Below are 18815 nucleotides of genomic sequence, written 5' to 3' on the forward strand. Positions count from 1 at the left end.
TAGTTGGTATATCCTCGCATTCTTGGCTGTGGCGAAGAGGTCTATATGAGGCTTGCCCCAAAGCTTCCACAGGTCCTGGCAAACATCCTCGTGAAGAGTCCACTCTGCAGGCAGGACTTGATCTTTCCTGCTTAGGAGGTCTGCTCTGACGTTCTTTTTCTCCCTGTACGAACCTGGTAAGGAGACAAATCTTCCTTTCCTCTGCCCACAGCAGAAGTTCTTTGCTGTCTCGTACAGGGAGAAAGAGTGAGTCCCCCCCTGCTTCCTGATGTAAGCCAGGGCCGTGGTGTTGTCCGAGTTGATCTGTACTGCTGAAGCTAGGACGTGGGGCTCGAAAGCTTTCAAAGCTAGCCAAACAGCCATCAGCTCCTTCTTGTTGATGTGCCAGGTCACCTGTTCCTTGTTCCAGGTGCCTGACACTTCTCTTGAGCCGAGCGTCGCTCCCCAACCTGTTTCCGAGGCGTCGGAATACAACACTTGGTTGGGGTTCGGAATGTGAAGGGACATCCCTTCTGCAAACCTGAGAGGGTTGGCCCACCAGAGAGGTCCTTCTTGATTTCCCTTGAGATCTCGAAGGCGAACTCTAGGTTTTGCGGACAACGACACCTCCAGTTTCGCTGTAGAAAGAACTGGAGAGGTCTGAGGTGCAACCTTCCTAGAGAAAGGAATTGCTCCAACGGAGAGTGTCCCCAACAAACTCATCCACTCCCTCGCTGTGCATACTTCTTTCTCTAGGAAGCTTTGACTTTCTCTGACCCTCGGGCTATCCGTTCTGGAGACGGAAAAGCCCGAAAATCCAGAGAAGCCAATCCGAATCCCCAGATAGATACGATCTTGACTGGGGATCAACTGAGACTTTTGAAAGTTCACCAAAAGTCCCAGAGAACTTAGTCATGAAAAGGGTCTTTTGTAGGTCCTCCAAACATCTTTTCTGCGACTTGGCTCTGATCAGCCAGTCGTCCAAGTAAAGGGACACTCTGACTCCCTCCAAATGTAGCCATCTTGCTACATTTTTCATTAGGCCTGTAAAGACTGAGGGGCTGTTGAAAGGCCGAAGCACAAAGCCCTGAACTGGAATATCCTTCCTCCCATCATGAACCTGAGGATATTTCCTCGACGAAGGATGGATAGGCACATGGAAGTAAGCGTCCCGAAGATCTAGGGACACCATCCAGTCCCCTGGCCGAAGGGCCGCCAACACTGAGGGAATGTCGTCTCCATGGCGAACTTCCTTCTTTTCTTTTACAAAGAAATTTCAGAGGGCGCTTACATCCAGAACCGGTCTCCATCCTCCTGAGGCTTTTGGAACTAGAAAAAGGCGGTTGTAAAAGCCCGCTGAGCAAGGGTCTCTCACTAGCTCTATAGCCTCTTTCTCGAACATTTGTTCCACTGCTTGTGTTAAAGCAAGGCGGTCATGATGGGATCCCTGTACCTGGCCACCACTCCCTCGGAGTCGTTGTCAACGGTGGTCTTTCCGTAAAAGGAATCAGATATCCTTTCCTTATAATCGAGAGGGACCAGTTGTCCACTCCTCTCTTTGCCCAGGCTTCCGAGAATCTTAGAAGTCTGGCACCTACTGGTGTTTGGAGGACTACTTCCCTACTTCTTAGCTCTGACAGAGCGTGAGAAGGATCTACCTCTCTTGAAAGGTCTATTACCTCTCGAGGTAGAGGCTCTAGAAGGGGGGCCCCCTCGAAAGGGCTCCTGTCTAGCTGGAGTGTCCTTCTTCATCTTCGTCTGGAAGGAGGTCCTAGGCTTCCGTGCCGACTGCGCGAGCATGTCCTGAGTCGCCTTCGCAGAGATAGATCCTGAGATGTCCTGGATTATCTTCTTCGGAAATAGCAGAGGCGAGAGCTGCGAATACAGGAGAGAGGCTCTTTGGGCATGCGAAACAGACTTAGTTAGAAACGAGCAGAAGACTGATCTCTTCTTAAGGATCCCTGCTCCAAATAGGGAGGCTATTTCGCTCGATCCATCTCTAACTGCTTTGTCAATGCACGTTAGAACACTGTTGAGATCTTCTGGCGAAATAGCATCCGGGTTCTGAGTCTTCTTAGCCAAGACCCCCAAAGACCAGTCAAGGAAGTTGAAGACTTCCAAGACTCTAAACATTCCCTTCAGCAGGTGGTCAAGCTCGTTCATAGCCCAGGTAGTCTTAGCAGACAAAAGAGCCGAGCGTCGTGCTGCATCTACCAGAGAAGAGAAGTCCGCATCCGCCGATGAAGGAAGACCCAGACCTAGGGGTTCTCCAGACTCGTACCAAAATCCAAGTCTGCCCGTAAGCTTGGAAGGAGGGAAAGAAAACACAGTCTTCCCTTTCTCTTCCTTTAGAAAAGCAGCCAATCACCAAAACCTCTCAAAGCCTTCTTCATTGAGATGGTTGGCTTCATCCTCACACAAGAGGAAACTTTCGTCTTCTTCGAAGTCGAGAATAAAGAGAGAGGAGACGGAGGAGCGACGGGAGTAAGGGAGTCTCCAAACTCTTGAAGAAGGAGATCTGTAAGGATCTTATAGGACGAAACTGACGAGTCCTTCACCAAATCCTCTTCTGAAGGTTCAACTTCATCCACTGAAGAACCCTCCGCTTCTTTACGAGGGCAGTTAGCCTTCTCTAAAGAAATGCGCCTGTCTAGAGAGTGTCTAGTAGCAGACTGGCGCTATCAGGGGAAGCCAAAGTTTCTGGAGAGCTCCTCTCGAATGAGTCCCTTCCTACTCTGATGAGTGCGTGCTCTTTGCTCCTTAATCCTACTCCTAGAATTCTGGGCTTCCAAAGGGGAGCGCCTGCTAGGAGAGGAGAGCCTACTATGCTCAAGGCGCTTCTCAGGATCCATGCGCCTGTTCAAAGGAGAGCGGCTGCCAGGCGAGCTGCGCCTACCATGGGGCGAACGCCTACTAGGCTCTTGGAGCCTACATACAGGAGAGCGAAGCCCTGGAGAAGGTCGCCTACTAGGAGCTTCTGTAGCCTACATACAGGAGAGCGAAGCCCTGGAGAAGGTCGCCTACTAGGAGACCGGCGTCTACCATGCTCCACAAACTTCGCTCCCGACTTGTGTGTCTCTTCAAAGGGTAGTCTCCCAGAAGAGACATATCTTTCAGGCTCTACACGCCTGTCCTGAACCGAGCGGCTAAAAGGAGAGCCGCGCCTATCAGGAGAAAAGCGCCTATCCTCCGCACCACGCTTGGGAGCGGGAGAGACGTCTACTTGGGGAGTAGCGCCTACTAGGCTCAAGGCGCCTAAACAACAAAAAGGCGAGATCCTGTCTCTTGACGAATCCATCAAAGAGTAGGCTCTCTTATCGGAGAATGAAGGATCTTCGGAAATGCGCGAGAAGACAGGCTGTACGCCTGTCTTTAGACGAACGCCTACTAGGCGGCTAGATCCTTCCTACTGGAGAGATGTAGTCCCACCAGGAGAAAGCTTCTTGGGCGATTGACGCCTGGAAGACGACAAGCGCCTGCCGAGGGAAGAGCGCCTCCTTCCATCCGCTGATAAAGGAGAGAGAACCGACTCTGACTGAGACGGTAACACAGGCGAAGGAATCCTCGACTTCTTGACAGGGAGAGAGACGTCTTTCCGACGCGTTCCTCCTGCCAAGGAGCCCGCCAGCGCCGAAATCTGCGCTTGCAGTCCAGCAAGATTCGAGCTGGAGATCTTGCAAAATCCTCCACCGGAGAAGAGGCTCGAAGCCTACTATGAGGCGAGAACTCCTGCTCCCTCCTGGTTTCTTGATCTCTACTTCCGGCTCTTCTGGAAAAACTTCCGGGCTGGAAGGAAAGGAGCCAGGCGCCTTCCAGGCTCTCTTCAGCGGTCGCGAAGAATCCGAGGCGCTCCATCCTCTTCTAGGCGAAGGTGAGGAAGAAGAAGAGAAGCATTGGCGCAATACCTCCTTCTTCGCGCGAACAAGGGCAGCCTGGGTACGAGCATCAGGATCTACCGAGGGGACGCCTGATCGGTGGGAGTTCTTTTCCCTCCCTAACCTTCCTGCGGCTTATATTTTGACTTTCCTCCTCCACTGGGACTGGGAGTCTGGAAGAGGTCTAGGCCTGGAAGCATTAAGGAGCCGATCAGACGCACCCTCCACTGCACTGGGGTCACTGCACAATTCACCTTCACTACTCTTACCTTGCAACGAACGAATCTTCTTTTCCATGCTAAGGATCGTGGCTCTCATGGTTGCCACTTCCGTAGGTTCGATGCAGGGCGCAGGAGCTGAAACTGGAGAAGGTTCTAATGCTACAACAGGATTTTCTTCTACCTCGCTAATACGAGACTTACTAGAACTCCTAGACGAAGCCTTTCTCACCCTGTCTTTCTCTAACTTCCTCAAGTAGGAAGAAAGAGCCTTCCTTATTCACCCTCATCCAACTTCTCACACTCATTACACGGGTTTAACAAAAGAACATTCTTTCCCTCTACATTTAAAGCAAACTGTGTGAGGATCTACCGTAGCTTTCGGTAGTCTCACCTTGCATTCATCCATAGAGCACACTCTAAACATAGAAGATTTCTTAACCTCTAACTCAGACATCTCGAAATCAAAGAAAAATCCAAATCAATATCCAAAAACAATCCACAAATGCGTATGCCAAGCCAACAAGATCAGGTACTTCACCGAAAGTCAGTCCAAATAAATCCACGGCAACGAGAAATGAATAAAGAACTGTCAGGAAGGTAACAAACCCAGGTGTAGTCGTCACCGGCGACAGAAAAATTCTGGCTGGAAAGGGAGATTGGTTCTTACAGCCGCCACCCGCGCGGATAAGGTAGATCACCTGACCTACCTGTCGCGTGTGCCGCGAGTTTTGAATTCTGTCGTGACGTCAGAGACGTATAGCTAAGTATATATCTGACAGGAAAGTTCATGTACAAAATCCAGGAATTCGAGCATAGGCGAGGTTCCCGATTATCGAGTAACATATCGGGGATTCTCGTCTCGCTCACTTTGGACCGTGGTCTCGCCTGAGTGTTTGGAGATCGTAAAAAACTCAAACACTCTGAATGCGCTAGAAATTCCGTAGAATTCTAAGCATTCTTCTGCGAAACCGAATTTTGTCAAACGAATCGCTGGTGGTCCTCCTCGATTCCCGTAGAAATCGAGAATGGGGCAGGATCCCTCCTCAACGACCGGGGCTTACGTCAGGTAGGACCCGAAGGTCCCCCCGGTAGCGCAGTCCCCAACGTGGGATCCTACAGAGAAATCTCTGTAGGATCCCTCCCCTTTCCCTCGTAGCCGTAAGGAGAGAGGGAACGGGGGAGGAATTGGATACTCGCTCGCCTTCCCAGTGGAACTAGCAGTTGGAGAAGAGTAGGAGCAGCCTCAGAGTCTGGGAAAACGTACCGTCAGGAGAAAACGTTTTCCCGCGGAGGGTTACAACAATCTCACTGTAGGTAAGGGTCTGCCCGCCACTGTGAACGTCGTCTGGGTGGGGCTGATCGACACCTGACAGGAGAGAGCCGAAGTACCGTCCACCTTCGACTCATTCCAGTCCTCGTCGAGGTCGAAACCTCACAGGAGGACCGAAAGAGTATTTAAATACGGTGTCCGAAGACACGTAGAAACGCCGCTGTCGCAGTAGAGGAGGTGGAAGTAGCTTGATCGACCGGCCAGAACTGAGAGAGCCTTCTTGTCCGGAGACGAGAGACTCTGGTTTGAGACAGAATCGGCAAGCTCCGATCGCGGCAGACCCACCGTCGGTTTGGGTTCCCTCTCGGGCCCCAAAACGACTCGAGCAGAGACGTGGGCTCTGCTGGTGGGAGCGGCAATCCTTCCGCAAGGTCATTATGCTGACGAATCAGCTTAATGACTTCTGCAAAATTCCTCTGTATCTCGGGAGTAACCGCGTCTTGCAGAGTAGGACCGTCCAGTCCCTCCAGCAAGAACAGATCCCGAGATACTCCTCCTTCAGAAGGAGGAACAGCGGCAGACCCCATGACGGTCGCCTCCAGCTACTTGCGCGTATGTCTGGTCGGTCTAGAAAACCGTGCCTGGTCCATACGGCGTCATAGCGGGATCGCGAGCGGCACACCTCTCGCGATCACTCCTAGGTACCTCGCTCCTCCCGGTGTAGCCGGAGGAGGTTGAAGGTACAGGAGAGGCAGACCTGACGCTCCCCCCTAGCTCGTTGGCAGGACCAGCATGCTTGGAGGGCTGCTGCTGATCGTCAACCCGCAGTGGCGATCGAGCAGCAGGCCTAGCCTTGCCGCTCGCCTGGGGCGAGAGGCTCGGCTGAGAACGTCGACGCTGATCTCTAGCGTCAGGCGAGCTGTTGCTGGTTACCGTCTCCGCCCGGTCCCGATGCGAGCGGCGGTCAGGTGACCTGCTAGGCTCGCTGTCGCGGTGAGACCGGGGAGCGTCCTCTCGGCGCGTCGAGCCGCTGGTACCAGCCATGGCTGGTACCGACGGCCGTGGGGACCCCTTCCTCGCCTCAACCCGTGGCTGGTCAGCGACCGTCACGTCAACCCGAGCAGCTATCTGGTCACTGCGAGAGCGTCCACTGGCCTGGCGAGAGTCGTCTACACGACTCTCGCCAGTCTTCTGCTCCGCGCTTCGGTTAAGACTTTGGCTGGATGGTCTCCCGCGGGAGACCGTCCACTCGGTACTTCTCGCTAACGAGAAGCCGAGGCGGATCCTGGTTTAGCGGCAGAACCGCTAGAACCAGGCGAGGAAGTGCCAGCCGAAGCTGGTACTCCTCTGGTCCCCGTCTTCTTCTCCTTGGTAGAAGAAGAGACGGGCCCTGTTCCCGAGGGAGCAGGAGGACCAGCAGAAGAGCTCCCCGAATCGCCAGAGCGAGACGGGCCCTTAGAAGGTCCCGAAGGAGCCTTCTTAGGGGGGAAAACCCGGGTTACCAGCTGGTCGCTGCAAGAGCGGCTGCTGGCCTGGCGAGAGTCACCTGAGCGGCTCTCACCAGCCTTCTGCTCCGTGCCGCTCCTTGGGCGGCCGAGCGAACTCTGGCGCCGAAACTTGGCTGCAACGGTCTCCCGAGGGAGAACGATATTACACTCGGGATCTCTCGCGAACGAGAGACCGAGCCGGAACCTGGCGTAGCGGCATCGCCGCTAGCACCAGGCGAGGAAGTACCAGAGCTAACCGATACTCCTCTGGTCCCCGTCTATCTCTTCCTTACGGAAGGGGAGACGGGCCCCGCTCCCGAAGGAGCAGGAGGACCAGCCGAAGGACCCCCCGTCCCCCCCCACCGGGGTTGGGACGGGCCCTTAGAAGTTCCCGAAGGAGACTTCCTAGGGGGGAAGGCCAGTCAGCCTTCTTCTTCTTCGGCTTATGGGCCTTAGAAGTCGAAGGGGGAAGAGGCAGCAGCAGACGATGAAGACGAAGATGACAGCTTCCTCTTCTTCCTCTTCCTCGTCAGCTCACGCAGACAGTCGTCAGGTCCTCCCATCCAGGCCGGACGCCGGGGCTATTGCCGAAGCAACACGGCCCGACTGCACCTGTCCGGAAGGACCTGGGACTGGGGAAGACACACCGTGGGCAGGACCAGCATGGACAGGCTCAGGAACCAGGAGCGACAGGAACAGCAACCAGCTCAGGAGCGGCAGGAACAGCGGCAGCGGTAGACCCAGAAGGGACAGCCAAGCCAACAGCGGGAATCACATCAGCAGCAGGAATCACATCAGCGGCAGGTACGGCAGGCCAAGCGATCGCTTCGTAGAATCATCGGCAGCCAGCGGAACCTGGGTACTGGCGGCCGGTCCAGGGGCGAGCTGCTGGAACAGCGGAAGTCTGGGGCAGGCAACACGAAGAAAACAGGCGGCAGCGGCCAAACCCCCCACCTGGTACGGCGGCGGCCCTAGTAGCGGCAGACGGCGTCACCGACACAGCAGGTGGGAGTGTAGACCAGGTAGGGGGGGGTGGGGGGGGGGGGAGCAGCATAAGCGGCCGTGGTAGTAGTGGAGACCGCCCCAGACCTCGCTAGACGCTGCAGCAGCCCGTGGATGCTAGGCACGCCCTGCCGCCGTGGTGGTCCATACCTGTCCAAGGTCGTCTCCCACGGATGTAGCACCTGCGGTAGCATAGATAGATAGTAAGAGAGGTTCCCTCACGCACTGGGGGAATACGGGGGAATGCCCAACCCCATGAAAACCCCCCCGAACGCCAAGGAAGTACCTCCCCCCCAAATACAAAATACAATGAAGAAGCTGAGCGGGGGGCAAGAAGGAAGACGAAGAATCGGATACCAAGGGAGTCGCGGGAGAGCTTTCCGACGACTTCCTGGCAGACCTTCGCTTCCCCTACCCCCGCACAGCAGTGAAAAGTAATATGAAATGAAACAGAATACTGCCCTTGCGATTCACTTCATAGAAACTTAAAGGGGAAAAGATCAATTCCCGGGTAAGAACGGAACTTGATCCAAATAATATGATGCTATCATAAAATATATGAAAATGAAACAGAATACTGCACTTGCGATTTCACTTTCACAGAAAATAATCGTAAGGATCAATTCCCGGGTAAAGACCAAAAATGGATCAAAATAAAATTATGCAAATAAATAAATGAAAATGAAAAGAATACTGCATTGCGAATCCACTTTCATTGCATTTTATCATACAAAATAAAAGGCTCGTGCCGAGCGCAATCACGCTCTCGGTAACGAACGCACAGGGCAAAAATATAATGAAAAAAGTACTTACATTTTTCAATTACACACTTTCGCCCAAAATACATGACTTGGCGCGAGCGCGCCCACTCTCGGCACCGAGACATAATTCAAGGGTTCAATTCATGAAAAGAGAGGAAATCGCCGCATCTACGGCGATAGCTCCATGTTGGTTCATAATTAAGTAATGAAAATGAAAACAGTGTACTTACAGTTTCATTTTCAAGTCAAACAAACCATTAGTAGAAAACACAATATCAACAAAGCATACGACGATGAAGCGGGCAGAGAGCGATGACGAACACGTCCTTCACACCCGCGGCCGAAAGCAAAAGTGATTTGTTTACCTCCCAGTCGCGCGGCGCGCGACTGTCGGACAAGCAGTTAACTACCGTTCTCCCCTTGTTTGAAGCTTACGACCGTTCCAGCTGCCGCTAGCTACTTCCTATTGTTAAAGGACCGATGGTTTGTATTACGTATCGGAACAACTAAGTTTTATACATGTTATATATGTGATATTAAACCACTGTATGGTGCATATTACTGTATGTAACTTACTATGCATAGAGTACTTACTGACATACTAATTATTTTTTGTACATTCCAGAACCCCCTGAATGATGTAGGCTATGGGGCCACAGAAGACTTTGTGCATCCAGGGTTACATAGCACGGCAACTTTAAACTAAAAGTAAGGAATTAATTCACATACATTAACTTTTTTACTCTTGATATAACTCAAAGTAAGGAATTATAAACTAAAAGTAAGGAATTAATTAACATACATTAACTCTTTTACTCTTGATATCTATAATTTACATATTGCATTCAGGACTTTGTATAGTATTTTGTACTAATTGTGTTATACTTTTACCTTCCAGAGCTACCAGACTGGGATTTTAGTGTATTCCAGGATCTACCAAAGGATTAGTGTACTACTATATACAGTGTAATAATGTTTAGTGTATAATCTAACCTAAGGATTAAGTGTAGTACATTGTGCTTTATAGTGTCACAAGAGTTTAATAAAGAATTATACCTTCAAGAACCAACCTTTGGCATTGAAATAACCACACTACACATCATGCAATACTTGCATGTCACACAGGTAAGGTCTCTCTAACTTTTTCTTAGTTTAAGGCATATTTCCAAGTGTCGTTCCGGCTTACGACGCGCCTCAAGAACGGAACCCCCGTCGTAACCCGGGGACTGCCTGTATATTAGTATTTTGATTTTTTTAAATAACTGTATGCCAGAAATAAATGTAACCTTTAATGTTTGCATACTAAGAATGGAGAATGGCAAAATCATCGTTGCCACATTTGTGGAGCTTCACACACACATGTCGATGCATTATTATAAACTGTTTCCATGAATTCTAGTTGTCATAGTAATGCAATAATGATAAAATTGCTTTAATATTTATGTATATATACTTTCAATACATAGGCTAATTTCACCAATTTCCACGTTTTGTGTAAGTCTTATACCCAGTTTGGAGGGTGAACACATACCAATTGGCAACAGAGAGAGAGAGAGAGAGAGAGAAAGGAAGAAGGAAGGAAGAAGGACAGGGGTGGGGGGAGAGGGTAGGTGGAGCTTTTTACGCATGTTCGTATCCATTTCTGGATAATGGAGTTTTTGTCTCTCGGTACAAGGACAAGTGCCGTTATTCTTTACGATTAGTGATTCATGATACCCTTATAAATTACAGTACTGGGTGTAATGCACTATAGCAAAATCTCGTTCTGATAAGAGTGTTCGTTACAGAAATATTGCCAAAAAACATGCTTGCACTGTCTCTGAAACCCATAGTAGGTATGCTACTTAGTTGTCAATAAAGTTTTTAGTAATCAAGTATTTTTTACAAGCTAGCTAGCTATTGTATAAATATGTATTTCTCTCAATCAAAACATATGCCCCTCAATGCTAACTTTCTTCTTTTAACGACTTTCTGGTCATTGCAAATTCGACCCCATTAATTTCTTATGGTGCGAAAACAGGGACAGAAAGCGATTGCATCACACTACGGCGGTAATCCGGCAGTAATACATCTTCATATATCCAAAAAGTAAATAATAAAGATATATGCGCATTACGATTATAACAATTACATGAATAGCTGATAACAATCTGCATGAATAACTGGTAAACTGTTCTACAAAAAAGTTGAGTATAGCAATTCATCTACAATAGGTACGAAAGTCAAGATGTCGTGACGTCATAATACAGGACTTGAAAGAACGTTCTAATTCCAAAAAATAATTACTTAAATCTGGGTCAGAATCGAGTTACTTTTTCAATAACGAATACTTTCAAATTAATCATCCTTAAAAACGTTGTGGTTAGAGACCATGTTCCGATTGTTGTGATGAAAGTGCCCCAGCATCTATGGGTACAAGTGGTGTGCGGATTTATCACAGGAAATGGGAAGTTTGTTGACACATGCGACTCCACAAACATCTAGATGGCGTCAATCTTCTAAGATATTTAGGCGTAAGTAAAAATTTCGAAAGCGTTTAAATTTAGCCTTAATTTCTAACTTTGGAGAAAATACTTACGTTGAAAGGAGAGTAGAGGTCTTTAGCTCCGTCTCTCACCAAAAACAAGTCACGACTGATGCCCATCTCCAGTGTCAGGACGCGTTATAAGTACTTTTTCGGAGGATGGCATGCTATGATCGTCGGTGAGTTGAGCCAGGCCATGCGGTTGTTTACCCTATACGCTAACATTGTTCAAATGAGTGCTGGGAAGGCTGGGAAAGATGGTGTACATCCGTGAACCGACCCGTCCAGCCACACGATCGCCGCCATATTGGATTTCAAAACTGCCTTGAAAACATATTTTACAAAGAGCGTCACATGCTTATTTTAGTTCGTATGGGGCTTTCATATATCACATTATGTTGACGAAACTACAATCTTTTGAATGGTATGCTTAGAGTTGTAATTGTATTCTTGTTTCACCAATTAAATTTCGAGTGAATAAGACCCGTCCAGCGTGATGATGGTGGATCGTCCGTGATTGTTTACCCTATAGCTATGTGAACTCTCGAGAGAGACTGAAAATTTCCAGCCCTGTCATTGGCTTAGCAACAGCCAATCAGGAGCGTCGTAAGGGGCTGGCCTAGACATCAGATGCACGGTTGATGTGAATCTACTAGTATACCTACTACCACCTACCGAAGTTACCTAGCTAGTACAGTACTACCTAGCTACCTAGGTATAGGCTATATAGCCTAGGTAGGTAGGTACTACTAGGTACCTATACCTAGGTAGGTATTTGGGGTTCTCTATCTTACCTAGCCTAGGTAGGTAGCCGGAGTAAAGTCAGCTAGAAATTTAAGATGTCATACAAGTCAACCAATACAAACACTAAAGAGACACCAAATTAGCTTTCATACCTATAACAACAGTGCCAAGAGATTGTGACATTGTCGTCGTTAATTATTGTGAGGCTTCAAGAGGCAGCAGAGCAGAATTGCAGACTTTCGCAGTCAAAATAAATTAATAGCTGTTAACAAAAATATAGTTACATCCCTTGTAACGGCACCTCACAAGATTGTCCCCTTTTTCATGCCCTGAACTTATTTTTGCATTTTTTAAAAACAAACATACCTGATATCTTGCATCTATAAGTTTCTCATTATATAAACTAATGCCAGTGAAAATAATGTAGAACTAAAGTATATGTTATTACACAAACGACCTTCGTGTAAGTGCCGGAAGAAGTTTACATAACAACCAGTATTGTAAGTGAATGGCAGTTTCACGGGGAATTGTCTATTTGCATTATTGTCATTTATTAATGCTTTTTAATCAGCTATGCACACCACAGATCTGAATTAATGTAATTATAATAAAAAGACACCTTTGCTAAAAAAAATTAAAGGGATATACCATCTCTCTATAGTACATAATCTTACAGCGTTTAGGTTACGCTGAAGAACAAAGATTATTAAGAAAGGTAACTTTATACTCCTTGCCCATATTTACGAAACTGTCACTCCTTGCACAAGTCCCTTGTACCCGTTAGTCCTAACCGACTATCTGGATCTATGACTTCCCTGTAAAACATTGGCGAAGATGCAAGGTCACCAAGAACCTTGTTAATAGACGATTACTGAAGTCAAAATCAACCAGCTGATGGTATTTTTTCTTTTACTTTTTCGTTGAACTGGGGAATTTATATTCATAACATCATAAAAGAATTACCATTGCAATTTCGAATATATATATATATATATATATATATATATATATATATATATATATATATATATATATAGCCACAATGCCCTTTTCTTGAATTCTTTGCTCTTTTTTGGATGTCAGACATCATAAATTCTTAAAATTTCTTTGAACTTGGATCTTCAGACTTTGTAGTGACATGCAAATCCAAAAAAAGAGCAAAGAGTTCAAGAAGTTAAGAGGGCATTGTGGCTATTACAATTGCATATATATATATATATATATATATATATATATATATATATATATATATATATATCGAAATTGCAATGGAAATTCTGTCTTGAACTTATGAACGTAATTTTCTGTTTAAAAAAATGCATTCATCAGCATTTGTCTCCCATTGATTTTTTAGCCTTGACACATGCACGCATACCCACACAAACATATATAATATATATATATATATATATATATATATATATATATTATATATATATATATATTATATATATATATATATATATATATATATATATGTGTGTGTGTGTGTCGAGAATTATGTGCATGTTTTATATTCCCAGTAAGACATCATCGTTGTTTATAATTTTATATATAGGGTCTGGGTGGAATCAATTTGATTTTTTTATTCCAACATACAGAACTTACAATGTTTCTTATATATTTTGGATGAATAATGAATTTGATCAATATACGATTCACATGATTTATTTGTCAACATTATATACAGAATACATTAAAGGTAGTTGAAATGGCACTTAAAAAGAAAACAAGGGGAATGCTTCTTTGGTAAAAGATATGGCGGGATACTAAAAAATGAGGAATGCTTGTAAACATTGAATGCTGCCATTACAGACTGTACTCAATAATATCACCCTTCATTCAGTTCTTTGGTTCAGTTGCAGTTGATGAGGCTACGGAATAAACCCAAAAATTATATGAAGACATCATTATAATTTTGAGTGATTAAACAGCAACTACTAAGTATCCACAGGCCACATCATGATCTAGTTTATACAGTAATATAGAATGTGATTTGTGCATTTGCTTTTAAACACTTCACTCTCAATTAACCTGGTATAGTTTAGATAGATGTGACAAAACAAATTAATAATTAAATCCGTTTGTATAAAGTTCGCAGTAATAACCCTCCGAGCTATATATTCCATTGTTCAATCCATGAATTCAGGAATCATGCACATTACATAATAAGGTTACGATATTTTATGCAAGATTCATTTTATCTTAAGGAATAATCAGTCTGCAGAGATAGAGCTTACAAAATCAGTCTGGTGAGATTAATTGAGTTAAAAAGAATTACAAGAAAGTTTACACTACACAGTTATTTGAATGACAATGTTTTACAGATCTAACATTGTTTACCTTTGCAATGAAAGGGTCGAATACATCTGCATTTCGCAGACTTTGCTTACATTGCACAATACCCTATATTCCTACATTACACACATCCTTTCTAAAAATAACAAATGACTAGACATTCTTTAGGAAGGGACCGCTTACATATATCATTTACTCAAGTGGTGGTCTGCGTTCACGGATTAACAACCGCATTTTCATTCTGTCATTTACGCATAAATATATACGAAACTCACGTTTAACAAAAATACTGAATGTCCTGAACAACATGAAAAACTACACACACACACACACACACACACACACACACACACACACACACACACACACACACACACAGCCTGGTACCAGGTAAAAACTTCTTTTACACCTGGTAAGTAGTCTTCTGGTTTAGGTAGAATTGCCAGCCTGACACTCCTAAAGTGACGATATATAGACAGGCTGCGATGATGCAATTAAACGCATTCGTTTTGAATCCGCGATGAACTTGAGTCATATATTCAGCGATATCTTCGTTGGATGCTTCAACCGGAAGGTCTTCTAAAAACGCAGGTGTTTCAATATAAAAAAGGACTCCCATAATAAGGAGCTGAATCAGGCCCCAGATGCTGATCAGGAAGAGACACAGCGAAAACTTGTAGCCACAAAACTTCATGGTCCTAGTTAGGATGAAGTCCTGTCTTCTGTAAAAAGAGAAGAATGTATGAATAACTCTAAATTATCGGATGATATCGAATGTAATGTAGAGAAAAGATACAATAAGTTAAATTTTTTCCTTATTTTCACGGACTCAGCTTTATGTGACACAACATTGGCCACAAAAAGCATTTTCTACCAAGGAAATGAAAATAATAATTTCAATAAATGTGAGCACAGTCAGGAAGATAATATCATACCGTTTAAAACAAATATTTAGGGAACATAAACATGATTTACTTTTCTCATGGATATTATTGAGTGACCCAAAAATATGAGCTGCAGTCCCATTTTCATCTTAAGCATGAAAAAATCTAAGAAAAGGAATTCGCCATAGATTTTACAGAAAGCAATACAAAATCTAGTTTCCATACAAATGTTTAAAATTTAATTTGTCACTTGTGTATGTATATTCGTATGTATACATGCAAACTCATCCATACATGATAATGGTGCGTAGGGTTTCGATTTCTTAAGCCTGGAATATTCAAAACAAGGCAGAAGTCCAAACACAAACGAACCTTCTCTTCAAAAGCTACAATTTCATCTGTCTTAAATTGAATTAAATGTAGAATTTAGGCCAAAGGCCAAGCACTGGGACCTGTGAGGTCATTCAGCATTGAAACGTTGACTGGAAAAGGTTCGAAACGTGAAACCAAGCAGTTTCACTATAACTCAATTGTCATAAGAGAGTGGAATTTAAAATGGAAGAAAAGAGAATATGAAAGGAGGTACAGTTAATGGAACGAAAGGGCCTGCAGCTAGGGGCAGAGGAGACGCTGTAAAGAACCTTAAGTAAGGCCTACAGTGCACCGCATAAGGTGCACTGACGGCGCTAACCCCCTACGGGCCCATCTGTCTTTACATAAATAATTTTTGTTAATTATATGGCCCACCTTGGTATAATTTTCGTAAAAGTAAAAAAATAAGTTCTTTCGTAATCCTTCTAATCACGCAAACCTAACCATGACTTCTTTGGCGAAGATGTAGTGCTTCCTAAAAGAAGAAGAAGAAGACGATGAAGAATCATGCGCACACACACACTTCACAAAGCAAGTTTAGGCATTCTTCTACGTCAATTTTCTTAGAAAAAAAAATTTGTACCTGTGTTCAGCTTGATAAATTTTGTCATTAAGAGCTTTATTTCTCATGTTATCATATTGCTATCGAACAGTCGATTCATTCATATAAGATTTATAACCACTTTCATTCAGGATGCTTTGATGATAGATTTCCCCACAGTTCGTTGGTCTTTTCTTGTCTGAAAAGAAAAGTAAAAACTTGGCAATCTCTTTTCACCTGTTGTTTACATCGACTGACAGGAAAATACTAGACGAATCAGGCTACATTAAGAAATTATACGTTTTGATCTCAGTAACAATTTTGGATATCCCCAGCTGATACAGTTGCTCTTGTTCGCCTCGAAGGTTATGAAACAATAAGTCTTTTGTTTCATCGGATCCATTCTTTCATCCAGTATAACATCCATGCGCCCTTGGGTGCCCTCAGCATATTTTTCAAGTAGGGATGGGGGTGGGGGGGGGGGGGGGCAAATCTTAATAAGTAGTACATGGACAGTTTTGTGGCATCAAGCAGACGAAAACTTTTGACCCTTGAACTAGCAGGTTAGTTTCAAAAACAGTGTCAGCGCCTGCATTCTGCCTGCATTTCTTTAATGAATAAAGCAATTATATATATATATATATATATATATATATATATATATATATATATATATATATATATATATTAGAGGCGCATGGACGGTCGCCCGCAAGCATGGGTGAAGGGGCCCACTTGCCACCTCCTGAAATCCAGAAAAAAAAAAATAAAAAAATAAATAAATATATATATATATATATATATATATATATATAATATATATATATATTTCACACCTCTGCAGGTCACTTGACCCTGAGGAGGTGTAAAAAATACACGAAAGCGCTTGGTCAACTCCTTTCATTCCTTCCTCCAGCTGTACGACAATATATATATATATATATATATATATATATATATATATATATATATATATATATATATATATATACGTATATATATATATATATATATATATATATATATATATATATATATATATATATATATATAATATATATGTAATGGGAAAAATATTCCTTTAATTATTAGTGATTTATTTAGGAATTGATTCATCATCCTCCTCTAATATCTTTACACTGCTTTTGTAAGTGATTGGAACTGTGAAATGTTTTTGTTGTGGACACGAGTGTGGCAGTGTGGCCAGTACCTTGTTTTATTTTTCTTTCGCTCTGAGTATGGGAACGCTACCCTGAATCTTTCGTCTGCTTTCGGTAACACTAAAAGACACATGTAAGAATCACGAATGCTTTCATGTGAGGAGGGCGTCAGCCGGTCCACCCTTTCATTTTGGCTATTTTACCAAATTGTTAATACAAATGATTATCTATCCCTTGCAAGGGATCTAACCAAGGGATCTAGTCCAGAAGTTCTGAAGACTAGGTAAAGTAATCAAGTCCAGGAGACTAGGCCTGGGAGAAATTTGGCATGATGTAATGAGTAATAAAGAAACAAGCTGAATACCAGGAATTTTCTTCAATACCCCTAAAATGGAAATCAGCACTTCAACTTCCTCCCAGTGGGAAGACATCACCTGGCCTCATCAGTAGTAAGACCCATACACACAAGGAATATCATGTAATACCAGGTAGGACAGGCCTACCCTATTTTCCAGGCAGCGTAAACGTTAGTCTTCATACCCACCATGTCAACTATGACACAGTACCATTCTTCGACCTGTGTCTCCAGGCAAGAAGACGGACAAAAGTGTATATGTAAACTAGTAGTCTTATGATTTCTTGTATCTTAATGTCGTGGTGAAGGAAAATTCGCCCGCGACACACACACACACACACACACACACACACACACACACACATATATATATAATATATATATATATATATATATATATATATAATATATACATATATATATATATATATATATATATGTATGTATATATATACTTTTTTCAGGATTTCAGGAGGTGGCAATGGGCCCCTTCGCCCATACGTGTGGGCGACCGTCCATGCGCCTCTAATATATATATATATATATATATATATATATATATATATATCCATATTATATATAATATAATATATATATACTACCTATACTATATGGTAAGAAATGTTTCCCCACGAAGGTCACGTTCTTCAGCATTTGAAGCAAAGACCACAATAAACTTATCGCTACCAAGAGACATTGCTCTCAAGAGCGTTTTGACTATATTGATGCCATTCAGTTATTAATGTAATATTTAAGGGATTTGTATTCTGGCAGATGATGAACGCACTGTGAATGGAAGATGCGACAAATTTCACCACTAGCTGTTCGTGCTTCACTGATAAACAGTTAAACGAGAAATCTGAAAAAGTAAAACGAAAAAGGCAAAACGTTGCCTTATGGCAGACTTGTTGAAAAGTCTTTGTATATATCTGTGAAATCCTTAATGCTACATCGCCTGATTAAAATAAAGTCGATCTCAATCTAAAATTTCAATTATCTTTGATCATATTTATAAACAAGGCGAATACACAGCTCATATGTATATTGTATTGCAGTATCTATTCTGCCATTAAGTATCACATGGAAGCCTTAGTCATTCTATCATACATATATATACTATAGTACTGAAATCGAATAACAACTAATGTCTAGTTCATTGGTGATGGGACTAAATGCATGAATTCTGGATCCATCTGTTAACTATGATGTACAAAATACTGGACTAGGGTAGATGTAAATCATACAGCGGTAAGAAATTCACCCAAGTCACTGGTTACTTATGGACCTCAATACAAGTTTGTTTGATATAGATTTGTAGAACACCATGCACCATGAAAACAAA

The 18815-nt window shown here is 43.8% G+C and overlaps 1 protein-coding gene across 2 annotated transcripts in view; it reads right to left on the reverse strand.

Moving 5' to 3' along the window:
* LOC135220594 (epimerase family protein SDR39U1-like) overlaps positions 1-12171 on the reverse strand; it is a 60011-nt gene extending 47840 nt beyond the window's left edge. For both annotated transcript variants that reach the window (XM_064257863.1, XM_064257862.1), the window contains exon 1: positions 12016-12171. In XM_064257863.1, coding sequence (XP_064113933.1) covers positions 12016-12046 — 31 coding nt within the window. In that variant the 5' untranslated portion in view covers positions 12047-12171. The remainder of the gene's footprint in view (positions 1-12015) is intronic.
* Positions 12172-18815: the final 6644 nt, after the last annotated feature.

This window comes from Macrobrachium nipponense, chromosome 2 (genome assembly GCF_015104395.2).
Source record: "Macrobrachium nipponense isolate FS-2020 chromosome 2, ASM1510439v2, whole genome shotgun sequence".
NCBI classification, from domain to species: domain Eukaryota; kingdom Metazoa; phylum Arthropoda; class Malacostraca; order Decapoda; family Palaemonidae; genus Macrobrachium; species Macrobrachium nipponense.